This window comes from Chiloscyllium plagiosum, chromosome 1, assembly GCF_004010195.1.
Source record: "Chiloscyllium plagiosum isolate BGI_BamShark_2017 chromosome 1, ASM401019v2, whole genome shotgun sequence".
In the NCBI taxonomy this organism is placed as follows: domain Eukaryota; kingdom Metazoa; phylum Chordata; class Chondrichthyes; order Orectolobiformes; family Hemiscylliidae; genus Chiloscyllium; species Chiloscyllium plagiosum.
In genome coordinates this window covers 75,770,740-75,791,558 of record NC_057710.1, presented here as the reverse complement: position 1 = coordinate 75,791,558, position 20,819 = coordinate 75,770,740, and the positions used below count along the sequence as shown (strand labels likewise).

At 39.0% G+C, this 20,819-nt stretch overlaps 1 protein-coding gene across 3 annotated transcripts in view; it reads right to left on the bottom strand.

The window, feature by feature from the left end:
* rgs7bpa (regulator of G protein signaling 7 binding protein a) overlaps positions 1–20,592 on the bottom strand; it is a 112,281-nt gene extending 91,689 nt beyond the window's left edge. For 2 of the 3 annotated variants that reach the window (XM_043689516.1, XM_043689522.1), the window contains exons 1-2: positions 18,682–20,592; positions 17,795–17,961 (exon numbers count right to left, since the gene is read on the bottom strand). In XM_043689516.1, the coding sequence (XP_043545451.1) occupies positions 17,795–17,961; positions 18,682–18,831 (317 nt within the window). In that variant the 5' untranslated portion in view covers positions 18,832–20,592. Of the gene's footprint in view, positions 1–17,794; positions 17,962–18,242; positions 18,487–18,681 lie in introns of those variants that run through there. The other variant, XM_043689530.1, reaches the window with a different exon arrangement.
* Positions 20,593–20,819: the final 227 nt, after the last annotated feature.

Here is a 20,819-nt window from a genome sequence, read left to right as displayed (position 1 = left end):
CTGCTCCGTGTGTTTCAGATAGGTCCCCATGTGGAGATGGTGCTGTTGTGGAAATATCACTGGATTACTAATCCAGACCAAGCTAATTCTCTGGCAGGCGGTGGAAGTTATAATTAATAAAATATCAAGACGTAAAACCTGGAGTCATTAACAGTGACCTTGAAGCCAATGTCGATTGTAAACACTAATTTCCTTCCTCAATATACTTTCAGGAATTGAATCTCGGGTGCTTTCCTGGTCTGGCCTAAAAGTGAATCCAGACACACAGATATGTGGAAAACTCTTCAATGGTCTCAGAAACGGCCAAGCAAGACTCTCTATTGTATCAAACTGCTCCGAAGCCTTAAAGGATAAAGCTGTACAGATCACCCGGCACCAGCCTCAGTAGTGGAACGGGAAACACTATCCTATTGACCCTGCAGAGAGCTCCTTCCTAACATCTGAGAGCTGGTGGCAATATTTACAGAGTTTTCCCACAGACTGCACAGAAACTTCGGGAAAGGAGTAGGTCATTCAATACACTGAGCATCCCCCATTCTAGTTCATGGTGAAAATCTCCTCAATTCAGTTTTCAACACACATATCCTTTAGCATGTTTAATCATCGGAACACATAAAATATGAACTACTTTTTACCAGGATGTTGCCTGGTATGGTAGGAAGATCGTATGAGGAAAGGCTGAGGCACTTGGGGTTGTTTTCATTGGAGAAAAGAAGGTTTCGGGGTGACTTGATAGAGGTGTATAAGATGATTAGGGGTTTAGATAGGGTTGACCGTGAGAACCTTTTTCCACATATGGAGTCAGCTATTATGAGTGGGCATAGCTTTAAATTAAGGGGTGGTCGGTATAGGACAGATGTTAGGGGTAGGTTCTTTACTCAGCGAGTCGTGAGTTCATGGAATGCCCTGCCAGTAGCAGTGGTGGACTCTCCCTCTTTATGGGCATTTAAGCGGGCATTGGATAGGCATATGGAGGATAGCGGGCTAGTGTAGGTTAGGTGGACTAGTGTAGGTTAGGTGGACTTGGATCGGCGCAACATCGAGGGCCAAAGGGCCTGTACTGCGCTGTATTCTTCTATGATATGTTCTATAGAAGCAAGAGTCCCATCAACTGAGCTACAAGTGAAGATATACTTAACTAAGGTGCTTCACAACAATTCAGACCTTTTTTAGGCGGTCAGATGCTTTCCAAGCAGCATCAATAGATAGAACAACAATATTATTCTCCCAAAAAATCAAAACAATGGGTTTCTCCTTCAGATAAAGTAAATAGGCATCATGGGATACCACTTAATGATGGAATCATGGCTACTTCCTAGATAATAGCCACAGAAGTAAATGATAATGTTCATGGGACCAGTTATTAACTTGAATATTAATTGACTCCTCATATTTTCCCTTTGTTAGGATTGTGTAAATTGATATAAAAGATTGTAAAATTAATTACACTTGAGAACCCCGTCAGTCAAAGCTACATGTCATCTCAATGATGTCTATCTCCTTCCCAGAGAAATAGTGATGAAAGCATCGCATCTGGCAAAGATAGCATTCATTTATCACTTAAATGAATATATTGCAGACAATTTGATGTGACCAATGCCTTCTAGCACAACTTGGAAATATGCAAAGCATAGAAATTTCAGAACATTGTGACCTTTATTTGTATGTAAAGTATTCATTTGATCCAAATATCATGTACAGATTATTATACATAAGATGGCTTAACACTGTGACATACAGTCTACTGAATTGAGGATGCAGACAGGACAATTCAGATAAATCTAGAGATTTGGGTTCTCAAGCAGTATGACAAGATGCCAACAAGATTTCATGATTTAAGACATTTACTGTGACAAAAGACCAAACTCTCTAATGACTAAACATATTCTCTGTAGATAATTCATACTTAAAAACCATAAAATCAATCTATGGACAAAGTTTAAAAAGCATAAGTCAAAAAAACCCCAAAAGAACTGCAGTTGCTTGGAAATCAGAAACAAAAATAGAAATTGCTGGGAAAGCTCAGCTGCTCTGACAGTGACCCTTCATCAGAACAGGAGGCACACCTGTTTACACCCCAATATTTTCAACACCTTTCTCTAACTTTGAAGATTAATAGTCTTATTACTGGTAAACACATATACTCATGGTTGGAGCCAATGACTGTAGTGTCTTACACCATTGTCCCAGCAAAACAACCCGAGTTTCCGATTTAGTCTTGTAACGGTCACATCATTGGGCGGCACGGTGGCACAGTGGCACGGTGGCACAGTGGTTAGCACTGCTGCCTCACAGCGCCAGAGACCCGGGTTCAATTCCCGACTCAGGCGACTGACTGTGTGGAGTTTGCACGTTCTCCCCGTGTCTGCGTGGGTTTCCTCCGGGTGCTCCGGTTTCCTCCCACAGTCCAAAGACGTGCAGGCAGGTGAATTGGCCATGCTAAATTGACCGTAGTGTTAGGTAAAGGGGTAAATGTAGGGGAATGGGTGGGTTGCGCTTCGGCGGGTCGGTGTGGACTTGTTGGGCCGAAGGGCCTGTTTCCACATTGTAAGTAATCTAATCTAATCTAATCATTCAGTTCTGTTGTTTGGCAGACTTCAGAATAGGTCACATGATCCCTTCATTTTGACCAAATTAAAGAATATATAGTTCAAGAAAATTATTCTTTTAAACTTTTTATTTGTAATAAATTACAAACTTTTTGCATTGGTTGCCATTTCCTAGTACATAACACTATGATATTGGTTTTAAACATGCCTCAGAATTGAAGAGTGTGGTGCTGGAAAAACATAGCCGGTCAGGCAGCATCTGAGGAGCAGGAGAACTGACATTTCCGGCATAAGCCTTTCATCAGGAATGAGCTCACATCTTGATGGAAGGGCTTATGCCCGAATCGTCAATTCTCCTGCTCCTCGGATGCTGCCTGATCGACTATGCTATTCTAGCACCACACTCTTCGACTCTGATCTCCAGTATCTGCTGTCCTCACTTTCTTTTAGTTGATTTAAACATGCCTCAACCTGAATGGGAAATGCTGGTAACTGAACTGTTGGAAAGAGAAATAGAGTGCTAAATACAATAACTTGAAATGGAAAGGCATGGGCTGGATATTCATGTGTAATGAGCAAGGAAGCATTAAACTTGTTACTGATTCACATTAGAATTTTGAGAATATCCTGATGTACACTACTGCTATAATTCCATGGGAAGTTTAAACTTCTGAAGTGCTGCCCGCTGGAATGGCTCAGTGCTGGAGTCGGGCTAGTTACATGCTACTTACCCAGATACTTGCCTCAGAAATATTAAGATGTTTAATCTTTGGTGTAGCTGAGTGATTAGTAGTGCAAGCCAAGCCATCAACCACAACCCTGACCCAAATGCCCAGCTCCACTGGTTTAACTACCCATTCATCTGACCTCTCAGCCACCTATCTGTCCATCCACTTGTCCGATCATCCATTTATATCCCATTGAATGCTTGAGATCACGAAAAACTGGATTATTTAAAGAGGTGCATCCTTTGCACAACTCTACTTCCTCATTTTTGTCTGGTTGCCCTTAATATCAGAAAACATTTATCAGGATGTTGCTGGGAATGAAGGGTTTGCGTTATAAAGAGATGATGGATAGGCTGGAACTTTTTTCACTGGAGCGTAGGAGATGGAGGGTGACCTTATACGTATTTATATAATCATGAGGGATTTAGACAAGGTGAATGGCAGGTGTCTTTTCCCTAGGATGGGGGTTTCAAGACTAAAAGAGCATATTTTTATGGTGAGAGGAGAATCATTTTAAAAAATACATGAGGGGACAATCTTTTTTTTATTTTAGCACAGAGTGGTTAGTGTGTGAAATGAACATCCAGAGGAAGAGGTGGCTGTAAGTACAGTTACAACATTTAAACAACATTTGGATAAGTATATGAATTTAAAAAAGGCTGAAGGAATATTGGTCGAGCACAGTCAGGTGAGACTAGTTTAGTTTGGGATTATGGTCGGCATAGACTGATTGGACCAAAACGTCTATTTCTGTGCTGTATCACTCTACATTTTGGTAACAGGTATGAGTAAAGTACCTTCCTGCACAATGATTGTAGTCTCTCATCCTTATTTCTAATAATATAGTTTGTTTGCCAGCCCCAAGAATAGCATCAATAAATAAATATATTGGAGGAAAGAACGAGAAAAAATAGAATTGAATCACCAACCAAGTTAATAAGTAGATCAAATTGAAGTCAAATATACTTAAAAATATACTTTTCTTAAAAATGCTGCCTGCCTCACATTAAGCAGACTACTTCAGCAAGCAAGCACATAGGATTCTCACTCAGCTGTCTTTTACGGATGAGGTTTGTGCAACGGGCTAAGCTTCTGACAACTAAAAAAATTGTAGTGTTGAATTTTACCATTCATGTGAGGCTGTGCATGCCTCTTTGCATATAAAATAAACTGCATCAAACCAGGTTGACAAAATATTGCAGATCCTGGAAACCTCAAATTAAAAAAACAAGTGCTCTTCATCTGAAGATTCATATTAGACTTGAAACATTAACTGTTTCTCTCTCCAGTCATCGTCAGACCTTCTAAATTTATTGAAAATTTTCTGTGTTTATTTGGAAAACAGGTCATTTAGCCCAACCAGACTGGCGATATGATGGTCCACTTGAACTTCTGCCCATTCTTCCTAATTCAATTATATCAGCATAATCCTCTGTTCCCTTTTCTTTCATCTAGTTCCCATGTGTCTATGCTATTTCCTTTATCCACACGATGTGAGTATAAATTCCATATCCTTAAGTGTCAGTTAAAGCAGCTTCTTTGGAGTTCTCTATTTAGTTTCTTCATGATTATCTCATATTGATGGCCTGAAACATTGCTTTTTTTTCTACGTGGAAACACTGACTGTTCTACCAGACCCTTTCATAATTTTAAAACCCGTTAGGTAAACCCTTAGCTTTCTTAGTTAAAGGCAAAAGAAGCCCATTCTTTTTCATTCATGCTGACAGTAATAATCTTGAAATGCTTGTACTATACTTCATACCCTCTCCATTGCTTATGTATCCATTTTATAATATGGTGACCTGTACATCAAGTATGGTCTAACAAGATTTGATAGAAGTTTAAAATAATGTCTCTACTTTCAATTCTAATCTCGAAATATTTCAAGTGCAGTTTATCTTTTATAGCCTCATTAACTTGCATCATATATTCATTGTGTGTATTGATATGTGCAGATACCTTTGTCCCTTTACGTTTTTATTTACCAACTAACATTATCTTGTTATTTTTCTTGCCAAACATAATACTTTACACTTATGTTGAAAGTAATTTGCTATTTTAAAAATTCGCTTGTTACAAATCAGTACTGAAAATGGATTTACTCTTTAGCTTCAAGTCAGATGAGAAATGTGGTTCTGACTTTAGCAGAAAGTTCTGATGTGATGGGTCCATTCAATAAGTTCTACAGAATAATTATAGCTGCTTGTCCTTCTGATATAAGCTAATCCATTCCTATTAGGAGAAAACATAATTTTCTTAGCAAAGAAAGAATGAATCTTGTATTGCTCAGGAAAATGATTTTACAATGAATTCACATTTGCACAGTTAACACTGATTCCATAAATAACAAACAGTAAGTGCATATTTATTTAGAAAATCTTTTAAATACTGCAAGGTAATATTCAAAAGCTACAGTTGGACAGCAGTTGAGATGGCTCAAGCCCCCTTCCTTTCAGACTGCACATTCAAAAAGAATAAAATTGTATGGAAACTTTGCAATTTGGAAGTGCTTGAAAATAAATAAACCTGTTCTGAAATGGTGGCCTTTTCATGTCTTCAACTGTTAAGAAGACTAATTTATTGTTGCTTTAGAAATTTCAGCAGCTCATTATTTCATTTTTATAATCAAAGCTGAGAACCTCCCCATAGATGGAGCTCTTACACTAGTAATAACAGCTTAGTATGACAACAGAGAGGGGTTCAATAATTTGTATTGTCTGGTGTTCAGTACATCCATTGATATAGAACAAAAATAATATTCCAAAAAAAAATTTTCTGTGTGAAGCTTTAGAAATGTATTTTCAGAGGTCCTGTAATTTTCTTTTTTTTTTTGAAAAAGTCTCTTATACAGAAATTTTAAATGTACAGAACTCAAAAGACAGGATTCTTTCTCACATTTATTTTAAAATATGGATTTGCACAAAAATAATTGGAAGCTAAGTCAAATAGATATGGATAAAAAGGAAGTCATAGAGAAATCAGGAAAACAATGTAATACATCTGACATATAGGCTGGAAGTGGGTAATGCACCATGCACAATGTCACTAAACTGTTTAGTGACATAACTAGGAAGTGAATGGAAACACAGGTGAAACCATGAAAATGCATCAAAAATATGCTCTTCAAATCATCAGCAAGACAAAGTTATGAAGGGAAACTGAATCATTTGAAAAAGTAATGACCTGTTCGGACTGATCAAGGAAGGGCAGAAAAACATGACACTTATAATATCACAATAGAAAAGCTTTATAAACTTTAGCTAAAGGGGCTTTGGAGCTGGATAATTATCCTCCAGTTGCCATTACTTCACTGATACAGAAATAAGATCCGAGAAATTGTGCAGATTGGTTATTAAAATAACCAAAGTCGAAAAGTGCAACACTGGAAAAACAATGAAGTAGCATTGAAGTAGCAGAAACAAAAAAAAAAATTCGACATTTCGGGCATAAGCCTTTCATCAGGAATGAAGAACAGTTTATGGCCGAAACATTGATTCTCCTGCCCCTCGGATACTACTTGACCTGCTGTGCTTTTCCAGCCTCACACTTTTCAATGCTGATCTCCAGCATCTACAGTCCTCACTCTCTCCTATTAAAATAACCAGTTCTGTATTCCCAGAGAGGAAAATATTGAAGTTGCACATGGACTTGGTGAAAACTGCTTCTGGTTTTCTTATTTTGTTTTATTATTTGCATTATATGAAAGTTGAAAGAATTATTGGATTGAGGTTAAAGGAAGTCAGTGAGACACATTCCTATTTCCGTAACTAGACATATGAGAGAGGAGGAAAAGTTAATATTCTAATTATATTTTTGGATAAGAGAACACAGAATTAGAGTTTAAATTGAGGGGTTGAATAGATAGGAATGGGTGGCTCACTTCCTCCAGAAGAAAAGTTAACTGAGTCAAAGGTCTGGAAGATGTCTGCTGCACAGCCATAAGGTGCTGTAGGCAGGCTAAATTAATGCATTATGGAATTTCCACTTTTCACTGGAATTGATATGATTGAAGGGCAGCTCCTTCAGTCTTCGCAATGCAAACATTTTGTAAGGAGTGCTTCTGGGAATGGCAGACAGGCCCCAAAAGGTGGCCGCCGAAAAGTGTGGCACTGGCAAAGTACAGCACGTCAGGCAGCATCCAACGAGCAGGAGAGTCGACGTTTTGGGAATAAGCCAGTGAGACAGGTTAAAGAACTTTGAGCAGGGAGGGGATTGAGGGGGTGAATGAATATTGTAGTAATAATGGCAGGTAGTTTAGGGCAGGATAGGGGTTATCTCCTGAACAGTGCCCTGGTAGGGCAAACTGCACTTCCTCAAAAGATAGAACCTTCTCTATCCTGCAATTAAACACTTGAAAAGAAAACAAATGCCCACTCTTGCTTTCCTGCCCTTGCCAACTATTTTATGGCATCGACAGTGTAATATCGGGGTGCCTTAATTATTTATAAATGCTGGACAGACTGCCAATCTTGCTGCCTGTCTACCCTCTAGCCAATTGACCTATGTTACATGCCTCCACCAATTCTCCCATCTCGTGCGCTGCCACAACACCCCCCATGCATCTGGGTACATGTGAAGGGATTTCTTAAGTTTTCTACAATAAGCTATCAAGCGGAAAAACAACTAAATTGAAATCTTCTCACCAGGAAGTTAAAAATCACTGATTATATTTCACTTTTAATTAATTTACAAGTAAAATAAATAAATATTTGGGGCATACCTGTGGGATTAAGGTAGAAGCAGAAACATCGTATAAAATCCTCTTTTTAGAAGTTTAAAATGTGAAACTCTTTACTAAACCAAAATTTATATTCTACAAATATAAAATTAGTTTTCCTCAAGACCAGAGATATTTCAATAGTAATCAAAAGCATCGATTGTATTACTGTTAGAAATGCAGATACACCTCATTTAACAAGATGTACCTTTACAAAATGACGTTTACAATGGGGTTGTAGTGTAAAAAAGCATGTTCTCAGCATGCAGAGAATTTTTAACTCATTGCTGTCGGCAGGGGGTTCACTGCCACACTCGACTGGATAGAATCATTGACAGCATTATTACATTTCTGAGCATGTGCGGATTTTAGAAATTGCTGCCAGGTTGAGAGAAACAATGGCAATGAATGTTTGGAGTTTAACTGCTCTTTCTGCAAATGCTCGTTTGTAATTCTCAAAATGTATATCCTCCATTTATGAAAGGTGAATAGTGCTTATGGAATTATACTTATATTTAAGTCCATTTATTTCCAAGAGCATGAGCAAAACATCCCACAATTCTAGGATGTCATAAGAACAGGAATTGACTTAGAATCATAAACTGATATAGCATCAAGTTCAATCCGGCCTATACTGGTCTTTTATAAATGCTATGCAATTAGTCCGACTCCCCTGTTTTTTCCCCACATCCCTGTGAATTTTTCTACTTTGCCAAATTTTCTAATTCCTGTTAGAAAAGTTTTTATTCATTTTACTTCCACCATCTTTGGCAGCAGATTCCACCTCACTGTATAAATAAAATTGCCTTTACTTTGTTTATGGTTCTTCTGCTAATTATCTTAAACTGTATTTTCTCACTATTCGCTATTCTGCCACTAGAAGCAAATTTTTTATTTAAAAATCCTTCAAGATTTGTAACATTTCAACCATTTCTCCCTGGTTTAAAAAGGAAAACACCAGATATTCCTGTCACTGGGTCAAAATTCTGGAATGCTGGATAGCCAGAAATGTCCCACAAGAGAATAAATAAAGTCTACTGATGTAACTGATTTCTTTCTTCCTGATAGCAGTCTTGTAAATCTCCTTTTCAAAGACCATGACATCCACCTGAGGGGTGGTTCTCAGAATTGGCCAAAATACACGTGTGTTCAGCATAATGTCCTTGTTTTTGTATCCCATGTTACTGTTTATAAAGCCAATAATTATACATGCCTTTAAAACAAAAAACTTGCCCTGCTCCCTTACAAGCCACACACCCCTTTAAACCATATACCAGCCAGACTTGGAAGTATATCACTGTTCGCTAACTTTTGCTGTGTCAAATCCTAGAATTTTTCTTTCTTAACAGCACTGTGGGTGCACTTACATTAAATGGACTGCAGTAGTTACATGGGACTTAGGAGCAGGAATAGGCCATTCATCTCTCCAGTCTGCTCTGTTATTCATTACATTGTGGAATAAATTAGGGAATGATAAGATTGTGGTATCAAATCCACTTTTCTGTCTGTCCCCAATACACTGGACTCCCTTGTCTATTAGAGACCTAACTCAGGCTTGAATAAATTCAATGATCTGGCCTTCACTGTTTTCCAGGCAAGAAATTCCACAGAGAAATGACCCTGAGAAAACATTTTTCCTCATTGTCATCTTAAACACAAGACTTCCAATTCTTAAACTGTGTCTTCTAGTCCAGTCTCTCCTAGAAAGTGAAGCACCCTTTCAAAATCCACCTTATCACGTTCCCTGAAGACATTTAAATAAGATCACCTCTCATTCTTTTGAACTTCAATGGATAAATGTGCAATCTGATCAACCTTTCTTTAAGATAAGCTGGTCATCCAGGAAATGAGTTCAGTAAATTTTCTATAAGCTGCTTCTAATATAATTATATCCTTTTTCAAATATGCAGACCAAAGTTATACACCATACCCCTGGTGTGTTTTCGCTTCAGCCATGTGCAGTTCCACTTCAGGAAGGAGGCTCACTCCCACCTTCTCAAATGCAGTTAAGGATGAGCAATAAATGCTGGCTTTGCCAGCAATGTTCACACTGCATGCAAGATTACCAAAAAGACTGGGATACATTCCCAGTTTGTTTTAAAAAACCTCCCATTCAGTTTATGTTACCTTTCCTCATTAATTTTACCTGAATAGATCATTCCGCATTAAATTTTATTTTCTATTTGTTGGAAGATTTAGCCAGTGTGTTATTATCCTGTTCATTGTACGAGGTTGTGTGTCATCTGAAATTTTTTAAATTGTACCTTTTGTAATAAGTTGAAAATCACACAACAGCATGCTATAGTCCAATAGATTTATTTGTAAGTAGCGTGGGTTTCCTCTGGGTGCTCCGGTTTCCTCCCACAGTCCAAAGATGTGCAGGTCAGGTGAATTGGCCATGCTAAATTGCCCGTAGTGTTAGGTAAGGGGTAAATGTAGGGGAATGGGTGGGTTACGCTTCGGCGGGTCGGTGTGGACTTGTTGGGCCGAAGGGCCTATTTCCACACTGTAATGTAATCTAATCTAATCTAATCTACTAGCTTTTGGAGTATTGTTCCTTCATCAGGTGACTCGTTACCTGATGAAGGAGCGGCGCTCTGAAAGCTAGTATATCCAAGTAAACCTGATGGACTATAACTTGGTGTTGTGTGATTTTTAACTTTGTTGGACTGGGGTAGACATCGCCACATCATGACCTTTTGTAATGACATCCAGGTCCTGAAAATATAAAGGAAAAGGATAGTAATCCCAACACTGACCCTTGGAGTCACCACTGTTTAGTTCTCCGCAGTTTGAAAAAAAACAATCATTCACCATTACTTTCAACTTAGTCAATTTTGTATTGATGCTACCACGGTCTACTTAATTCCATGGCTAGAATTTTGTTAACAAGTCTGTGAGACGCAATTCAATTTCGGTAGATATAATATTAGAATAATACAGCACATCTTAAAAGTAACATTAATTGATTCTCAATTGCCCAAGAATATACTAAAATATTAAAGGAAAATCATTTTAGGTTACAATTTGCACATGCCACAGTCAGCAAGTGTTAAGTTGCCACCATTTTGTTTTCTCTTTCATTTTTCTGATTGAAATAATGCTTCTGTTTACAAACGATCTGTGTGTGCACGCGCATGTGGAGAATAACAGAGAATTAGTGAACACAAGATTGGAATCATGTTAGTCTACTTGTTCATTTTTCAACTGTAAACTTTTATCTTTGTTCCTGAAAGTGCTAGAATTCAAATTCACAGCATCAAAATTCTTCATTAGTCTTTCCAAATGCTCATCCTTTATAAAATGTGTAGGTAATATTACAAGGCTATTCAACTGTGGAAGTGGATTGGCTGTAATGCATTATAAATAAGTCAAGCAAATGGAATCATAAGTCTTATAGTGTGGCGCTGGAAGAGCGTAGCAAGTCAGGCAGCATCCAAGGAGGAGTCTCGACGCTTCCGGCATAAGCCCTTCATCAGAAACGTCCGAAACATCAACTCTCCTGCTTGTTAGATGTTGTCTGACTTGTTGTGCTTTGCCAGTGCCACACTATTTGACTCTGATCTCCAGCATCTGCAGTCCTCACTTTCTCCTAGAAGAATTCATAAAATGACCCAAAGAAAATAAATCTATTTTGCCAATGTTGTGTTTCGAATAACATTAACTGTTAAGTGTGGTTAACTGTAATATATTAATGGTGTTCTACCAGGGACAAAACTATCTTCTAAATATTGTAGCTGTCAAATATACTCTATTTTTATCTGTTTATTTAAATTTAAAGTATTTCTCCACTCAGTGTGAAAGGATTAAAAATTGCTAACACTACCAAAAATATGAATCAAAACGGTTAAGATTTCTGCAGAAATATTCAAACCGTCAAGGGAAAGTCTCTACAAATTAACTGATTTCACAAATCACATCAGCTTTCCATAGGATTAACATATTGTCAAACATGCTTGCCTTTCAGTTCCAGGATCTAAGGTAAATTATAATCAGCTGACTTGAATGTATCTTCTTTTTGCTGGCTAAAAGGAATAAGTTACTGATATATTCAGTTTCACAGCATGAAACTCCAAGAATTAACCACAAAATGTTTTAAAAAAGAGGATACTCGGTGCAGGAAGGAGTCACACTGGAAAAGTAACAGGCGTTTTCCTGAAGTGGGGTTAAAACACATTGTGAGATAACGAAGATGAATTTTTTACTTCAGCTTCTTCTTGCAACATTATTCAATGCTAAATACACACAGATGGCTGAAAAGGTTTCATCTCGAGAGAGTATGCTCATGCTGTACTACAAAAATCAAGATTTCAACATAAAAACAAACTACTGAAAATTTAATGCTATTCTAACAATTAATTGTGCATATTGATAATATTGATAATTAGGGAAACACACAAGTTTTTTTAAAAATCTGCACAACATTCACTTGTGAACATGAATATTCACATAGCTTGTGGCTAAAGTAATTGCAGTTCATAATTTTGAATGATTCATTGGTTTACATTCTAACTTCTGTCTGCCCCATTTTTGTCCCTCTAAATATTGAATATTTTAATTTACATACTGGCCTAAAATAGATGATTCGCTAGAAAACCTAGCTTTTAAAAAAAAAACAAATTGCACTACATTGAGATTTTTATATCTGAAATATGTATACTACTGAAAATTACATTCCATGACATCAAGGTGGTGACTATAAAGCTAGTTTGTCATATACATTCTTAGTGTTACGGTTTTTGAATAAAGTCCATGCCGACCAGATATTCCAACCCAATCTTGTTCCACCTGCCAGCACCTGGCCCATATGCCTCAAAACCCCGCCTATTCATATACCCATCCAGATGCCTTTTAAATATTGTAATTGTACCTGCCTCCACCACTTACTCTGGCAGCTCATTCCATGCATGTACCACCCTTTGCGTGAAAACGTTGCCCCTTGGGTCTCTTTTATATCTTTCCCCTCTTTCACAACATCTTTCCGATAGGAAGGAGACCAGAATTGCACGCAATATTCCAACAGTGCCCTAACCAATGTCCTGCACAGTCGCAACATGACCTCCGAACTCAATACTCTGACCAATAAAGGAAAGCATACCAAACACTGCCTTCACTATCCTATCTACCTGCTACTTTACTTTCAAGAAGCAATGAACCTGCACTCCAAGGTCTCTTTATTCAACAACACTCCAGAGGACCCAACCATTAAGTGTACAAGTCCTGCTAAGATTGGCTTTCCCAAAATGGAGCACCTCACAGTTATCTAAATTAAACTCCATCTGCCTCTTCTCAGCCCATTGGCCCATCTGATCAAGATCCTGTTGTATTCTGAGATAACCTTCTTCACTGTCCACTACACCTTCAATTTTGGTGTCATCTGCAAATTTACTAACAATACCTATGCTCACATTCAAATCATTTATATAAATGATGAAAAGTAGTGGACCCAGCACTGATCCTTGTGGCACTGGTCACAGGCCCCCAGTCTGAAAAACAACACTCCACCACCACCACCCTGTCTTCTACCTTTGAGCCAGTTCTGTATGCAAATGGATAGTTCTCCCTGTATTCCATGAGATCTAATCTTGCGAACCAGTCTCCCATGGGGAGACCTTGTTGAACACCTTAGTGAAGTCCATATAGATCACATCTACGGCTCTGCCCTCAATCCTCTTTACTACTTCCTCAAAAAACTCAGTCATGTTTGTGAGACATGATTTCTCACACACAAAGCCATGTTGACTATTCCTAATCAGTCCTTGCCTTTCCAAATACATGTACATCCTGTCCCTCAGGATTCTCTTCAACATAATACAACCTCTTTCTATTATAATACAATTGCTAACTGTAAAAGAAATGCATCAGGCATGCCTAGATAATTCATTCCATTTTGCAACTGACAACACAAGTTTAGAAGTTAGTTTTGTGGTAATTGACACTATGAGCTGTGGAATTGTTCTGCAGTATTTAACTGCAGCAATTTTTTTCTTGGTGGACTCTTAAAAGAAACAAATTGATTGCTTGAAAGCTAAATGAGCAGAAAATCTGTGTCAAGGGGGTGTATTCTACAAAACCATGAGGGGAGCAAGGTAGGGGTCTATTTCACAAGGTGGTACAGCTTGCTACAGGTCCCAGACTGTGGAAAGATCCTGATTGCAGATGGGTCCCAATTATAGTGGAAGAGTCTGAACGTGATTTTAAGAGTTCCAATCCTGGGGTTGGGGGTAGGGGGGATGGGCAACAGGCAGGAGAACAAAGAGGGGTCTGATGATGGTCAGTGGAATGATGATAAATGAGTAGGAGTTCGAGGGGAATAACTGTCCTAACATGGGATCTGATGATGTTTGAGAGAGAAAGCACACAGATTACAATGGATCAAAGAGGAATGGGGTTGAGACATTATAGAGTCACAGAGATGTACAGCTCATCCATGCTGACCAGATAGCCTAGCCTAGCCTTATCTAATCCCATTTGCTAGCACTTTGTTCATATCCCTCTAAATCTTTCCTATTCATACACCCATCCAGATGTCTTTTAAAGTGTTGTTATTGTACCAGCCTCCACCACTTCCTTTGGCAGCTTATTCCTTACATGCACCATGTGAAACGTTACCCCTTCTGTCCCCTTTAAAAAAAATTTCCCCTCTCACCCCAAACTTATGTCCTCTAGTTCTGGACTCCGCCACCACAGGGAGTCTATTTATCCTATCCATGCCCCTCATAATTTTGTAAACCTCTATAAGGTCACTCCTCAGCCTCTGACGCTCCAGGGAAAACAGCCTCAGCTTGTTCACCCTCTCCCCATAGCTCAAATCCTCCAACCCTGGCAACCTCCTTGTAAATCTTTTCTGAACCCTTTCAAGTTTCACAACATTCTGCCAATCGGAAGGAGACCAGAATGGCACATAATATTCCAAAAGTGGCCTAACCAACGTCCCATACAGTCGTAACATGACCTCCCAACTCCTATAAGCCCTGACCACTTCTCTACCTGTGAATTCACTTTGAAGGAACTATGAACCTGCACTCGAAGGTCTCTTTGTTCAGCAACACTCCCCAGGACCTTACCATTAAGTGTATAAGTCCTGCTCTGAATTGCCATTCCAAAATGCAGCACCTCGCATTTATCTAAATTAAACTCTAAATGCCACTAATGGATACTTTTGGGATAATTTGTTGGGCCTGGATAAAACACTCCAACTCTACTTGACACAAAAGTAATGCTAAAAAGCCATGCAATGAAGGATTTTGTCCTTTTTAATCTGTCGGCCAGTAATCTATTTAAGATATAATGACTGAGTTAATCTGAAGGTACATAGTCCTGTCTTAATATTAAAATGACCATCTGAGATCCCATGAGCTGGATCACTGTTAGCCTTTCATTTTGTCCTTGTTAAAATCGGAAATGGGAATGTTTGAAGCAGATCGTTTCTTGTTTGAGGTTGGAACACCCTGTTCAAAACTGACATGAGATTTTAGTGTTTCTCAATTAGGCAAATGGAACATTGGTATAATTTTTTTTAAAATCAGAGGCTCCCTGAGGAAAAGCACTCATCTTCTGTGTCAAATTATACTCTTCCCACTTTCTTACACAATGACTTTTGGAAGATTTGATATGGGAAGGGAAGGTTAATCACATTATAGCCTAATTATGTTCTGAAGCAATATCTTTGTACTTAAATTGCTACTGTTGACTAGCTAAGTTCATTCAAACCACTTAGTTATCAAATGATGTCATACAAAATTTAAAATGAAATAAATTTTACAGCATCTGCAGTTAAGTCGCTGTTGTTTTAATTGTATTGTAAAGAATGCTCTCCAATGCCAATTACAGTATATAATGTCTGCTGAACAATGCGGGTGATGCAGGACCACTCCACTTTTCTGTGTAGCTACACCATGATCTTAAACTGCTGGCTAATACTCGCACTGTACGAAGTCTATGCCACATTAATGTGAAATATGAAGTTTAACTGGGGCAAGTTCTGTACCAATGTGGGCGACAGAAAGATTGCAACTTCCAATTGCAATTTCCAATGTTTTAATTAAATTGCAAAAAGTGTTGTTAAATTAGAATTTATCTAATCATACCAATCCTTGATTTTAAAACTTCACAGTAGTTTTCATACCTCTTCTCTACTTCACTTCAACTTGTTTCCACCCAGATTCAATCAATCATTCTATTTCTGTGAACTGTACACCTGTCATCCCAGTCTTTGCTTTCATTGCAACATCCTAATGACCTCCACTTTAGAATTCTCCTCAAAATCTCCTGCACCTGGCTAAGATATCCCAGTCCCTTCGTTCAAGTACTACCTCTCATTATACTGGATAATATTATGTTGAAATTATTACATTATTCTTGAAGAAAGACAAGCTTTTGATTTTCATATATATACACAATACTACATGCTAGGGGTTGAAAAACAAGGTACAGGTATATACACTTTATTTTTGACAACGTAACTTCTTAGTGAAGAAACATTTGGGATGTAATTGATCTTTGTCAATAATGCAAAATTAGCAAACTTATATTTTGCACCATTGACTTTTACATTGGCAAATTGACAGAAGAACTACTCACTGCGGAAGTATCACTGGACCTAAAACATTAACTCTGGATTTCTCTCCACAGATGCTGCCAGACCTGCTGAGCATTTCCAGACTAATTTATCCTCCCTATTCCCACTGAACTTTTATAGTAAAGGCTCTACTTCAATGGTCAGTTTCAGAAAGAAATTATTATGACTGTTGTTATTTCTTTTCCAGCCAATGTACTCTCCTCTTCCTTTCTGTAGAGAACACATTCCAGGAGCTCAAGTTACCCACTGCTGTATTAAGAAAAAAAGTGGTCATTTAACAAATGAGAGTCTAAATAGCAAACATTGGCAGGAGATTTAATTGCAGACTGAGAAAGGGAGATAACATAACTGTGCTGTAATCTGTCAAACCCTAACGAGGAGCCAATTTAAATCAGGAGTGATTACAGCAATAGTTTTGTGTCTCCTCAGTTATTGGTATTGAAGCACACTTATTGAATGATGCAAAATAAAATATCACCTGTTTTAACTTTTTTGAAAATAATATTTTCCAATGCCTGTAATTACATTGCAGCACTAAGCAACAGTGATGATACAGGATCAGTCCTTTCTTCTGGGTAGCTACACAAATGAATACTAAACTGCAGACTAACAGTAGGTCCATCATCTTTCTTCTACTTGAGATCAGCACAGATTGGGAATGGAACCGAGTCCACTTTGATGCAAAAATAAACTGATCGGTTCTCAAATTCATCCACTATTAAAGCAAAGCCAAACCCAAATCAAATGTAATGTTGGGAAGCCAGGAGTTAGACTGGCGCTACATGCTAGCACACTAAAAACTCACGCACGACTGTCAATAGAAACTATACAAGAAAACAAATGTGGCTTTACCGCCAATTCATTTTTCAACCTAAACCAATTAACACATCTTATAAATTCCACATTCCGTTGAAAACGGAAATAAACTGCAGTGTTAAAGCTTTAGAAAAGCTGGCGAGGGGAAGAGACTTATCGGGACGATCATAACGTGGTACAACACTTATCAACCAGTAAGCAAATCATTGCACCATTTTAAAACATAGACGTTAAAACAAAATGTAAAAATCTTGATTCACGCACAGATTAAGCATCACATATTCACTAAAAAAAACCCTTCCCTCGCGATAGTCATGTTCAGAGTGTACGATGATGTGAATGGAAGTTTCAATCAATTTCAAAGCTCCGTATCGATGACTGAAGTTTAAAAGGTCTCACTCACCCTGAGATTGCGGAGAGTTTCTGATGTGCGTTCTGAGCCATCTCACAACCTTTGGCCCGTGTCCTCTGCATTTCAGCTCGCAGGGAGGGAGAGTCCACCGAGGCGTCCCCAATGGAAATTACCAGTTCGCGGTAGAGGGCCACCTGTGTGTTGAAGTCTTGCACCAGCTGAAAAGATAAACTCTGACGGTCACCGTAAAATAGAGGTACAGGTCCGTTCAAAGAAAGCTAAAAGGTGCGGTGGGATGTGGGTCAGAAAATGAAAGAGCAAGATTTGAGATTTAGACGGATGATGAAAGGAAATTGAAGGTCAATGGAGGGCCAGCCATACTTGTCGGTTATTAAACAGACACACAGTACTCACAACATATCACATTGCCATTTTATCACCACACCAGTAGCATTCTCCTATCATGGCGCAGAATGTTTTAAAATACCATCGGTTATACCTGTCCAGCTTCCATCTGAGCCGCAGATCAGTGCAACCCTGCAAATAAACCTCAACGGAGAGATCAGTAATTCTTGTAAAAGGACAACATACTCGTACTCTTTAGGAGTGACATGCTATCCTCTACTCCGATCTAACACTTTTGTTTTCCCGGACACACAGGCTGTGTCTAGTTCGACGGAGTGAAGGGACTTGTCTCTTCTTGACACAGGAACTTCACTTAGTATTCGGTAAAGCGCTTCAACATGCAGTGAACTCACATGCAGCAGAATAGATAAGCCGTGCCATAAATAGACGCGTCAGAACCAGGCTGAATTTCAGTCATCACTCAGGCCGATGCTCCACATTAACAAATACGGTTGTGCATTTGCACGTGATCAGAATTGAAAGGTGGGCAGGGTGGATTTTTGTGTGTGCGTGTTTTGGGAGTTTGCACTTACCATCTTACACTCCTCGAGTGCCCGGAAGGGTTTAGCAGCGACCTCCAAGCGGTCTGTCCTCCCCGCTTCCCTCTCCAGCTCCCTGCCGAGCTGCACGACGGAGCCTGGCGACTTGCGGCGGGGTATGCGCCCATTCACTGCAGAACTCATGCATACACATCCAAGATCGGCTGCTCTTCGCTTAGGGAGGGGAGTGAGACGTGTTGCGATGAAGCACGAGCTCCAGGAAACGAATATAACCTCGAAACAGAAGAAAATAGATTTTTTATTCCTTCCCCACCCCCCTCCCCTACATAACCTTGAGTCGGTAAAACGGGCGCTGGCTGGCCTCTTTCAACATGCTTCAAAGTCCCCGCTATTTAAGAGCTGCAATCTCCCAGTGTCACCATGTTCCTCGCTGCTAAGGGTGGGGATTTCACCGGGGAGATGTTCACATCTGGATGATTTAGGGGTTTCCATTAAGAATCTGTCGGCTCCAGAAGTCCTAGACCGGAACGATCTCGCCTTTAGTTCTCCCGGGACGAGGGAGGTCACTGTAGCTTTTTAAAAATTTTCACCTCAGGAAACAAAATTAAAGAGCCCCGGTGGGTAGTAAGTGACCGCGGTCGTTTGCTCGAATCTTATAGCTTCCCAATGTTTTTTTGTGTGTGTGGCTGTAACCTTCTGGAAACGCGAGGCGCAGAAATCAGGCAGACTGACGTGAATAGCGACACAACACATTGATAGGACAGAATACTAATGTGAGCCGAATAGCTGGAGCTTGCGAGTTAAGGCACTTAGCTTAGCGCAGGCAATGCAACTATCGACACTGTTTCAACAGTGAAACGTTCAGCCGTTAAAACGGGAAGTGACAGCTTTGAAGAAGATCAATCTCATTGACAATTGGCATTCAGCACCGAGTCATTCCAACAAATCAATCGTTGTCCTCCGATATTTCCGTCATGTTCATCGACGGTCCGGGAGCTGTTTTGAGGAAACTACGAAATCTCGTCATTTCCAAGTAACTCAACAGCAAACGAATGAAACTAGTACCTCACCTCGGTTGTCCGTGGATAATTTTGTAATGCAGTTCTATTCGAATTACGGAGTAAAGCCTATTCCAACACGAACCATGGTAAAAATCCAGATTTTTTAAAAAAACTTCCGAGATGTTTTAGTGTCGATAACAATAAACGCACTTCAGATAGCAGAAACATTCGTAGAAAATACTGTTTGTGATTTTACGGTGCAACTGCTCGAAACACTTGAAAATTTATCCCAGAGGTGTTCATGTATGTTTTAGAAGTTTGGTGGGGATCTGCTGAACCTCGATACAATAACATCGGGACAGAAATTACATTCTTATTATATGTCTGGAGAAACTTCTCAAATCTAGATTCAGTTGACAACTAGAAAAATATTACTGTATTCCCTTCTGAAGTGAGAAACACAAAGATAAGACGGCAATTGCTAAAACTGAAGTTGAGAGAGATAGGTGCTAGACCGATGTTCGAAAAGTTAAGAAAAATTAGGGGAAAAAGGAAATTAGCTACAAATACAGAGGATATGGAGGTGGTGCTAAATGATTATTTTACCTTGACCTTTATTAAGGCAAAAGAAGCTGAGTCATTGAAAGAGAAGGTAGGTGATATTAGATGGACTAACCATCGATAAAGAGGTAAGGTTAAAGTTAGTAAATACCCAGGACTGAAAGGGATGCATCTGAACGTAATGAGAAAATAACGATGGAATTAAACTGTTGGTTTCGTTTCCAAAGAATCACATAATTAGAAATATACATGTTTATAAATGTCCAAAAGGTTGAAATCTTTTTAAAAATTCACAAAACCTAGTTCCAAAATAACTAGAAGGGAAAATGCTGGAAAATCTCAGCAGGTCTGTCAGCATCTGTAAGGAGAGAAAAGAGCTGACGTTTCGAGTCTAACTGACCCTTTGTCAAAGCTTAAAAAAAGGGGAGAAATAGGGAGGTATTTATACGAGGCTGAGAGAAGGTGAGTCATGGCTCCAGAAGCAAAGGTAGAAATAAAGAGATGATAGTGACAGTGCATAGAGAGATTATAGGGAGATTAGGAGCTGTGAATAACCAAGGTTGAAGCCAGTGCTGTATGACAAAATATGTGGGGGATGGAGGGGGGAGG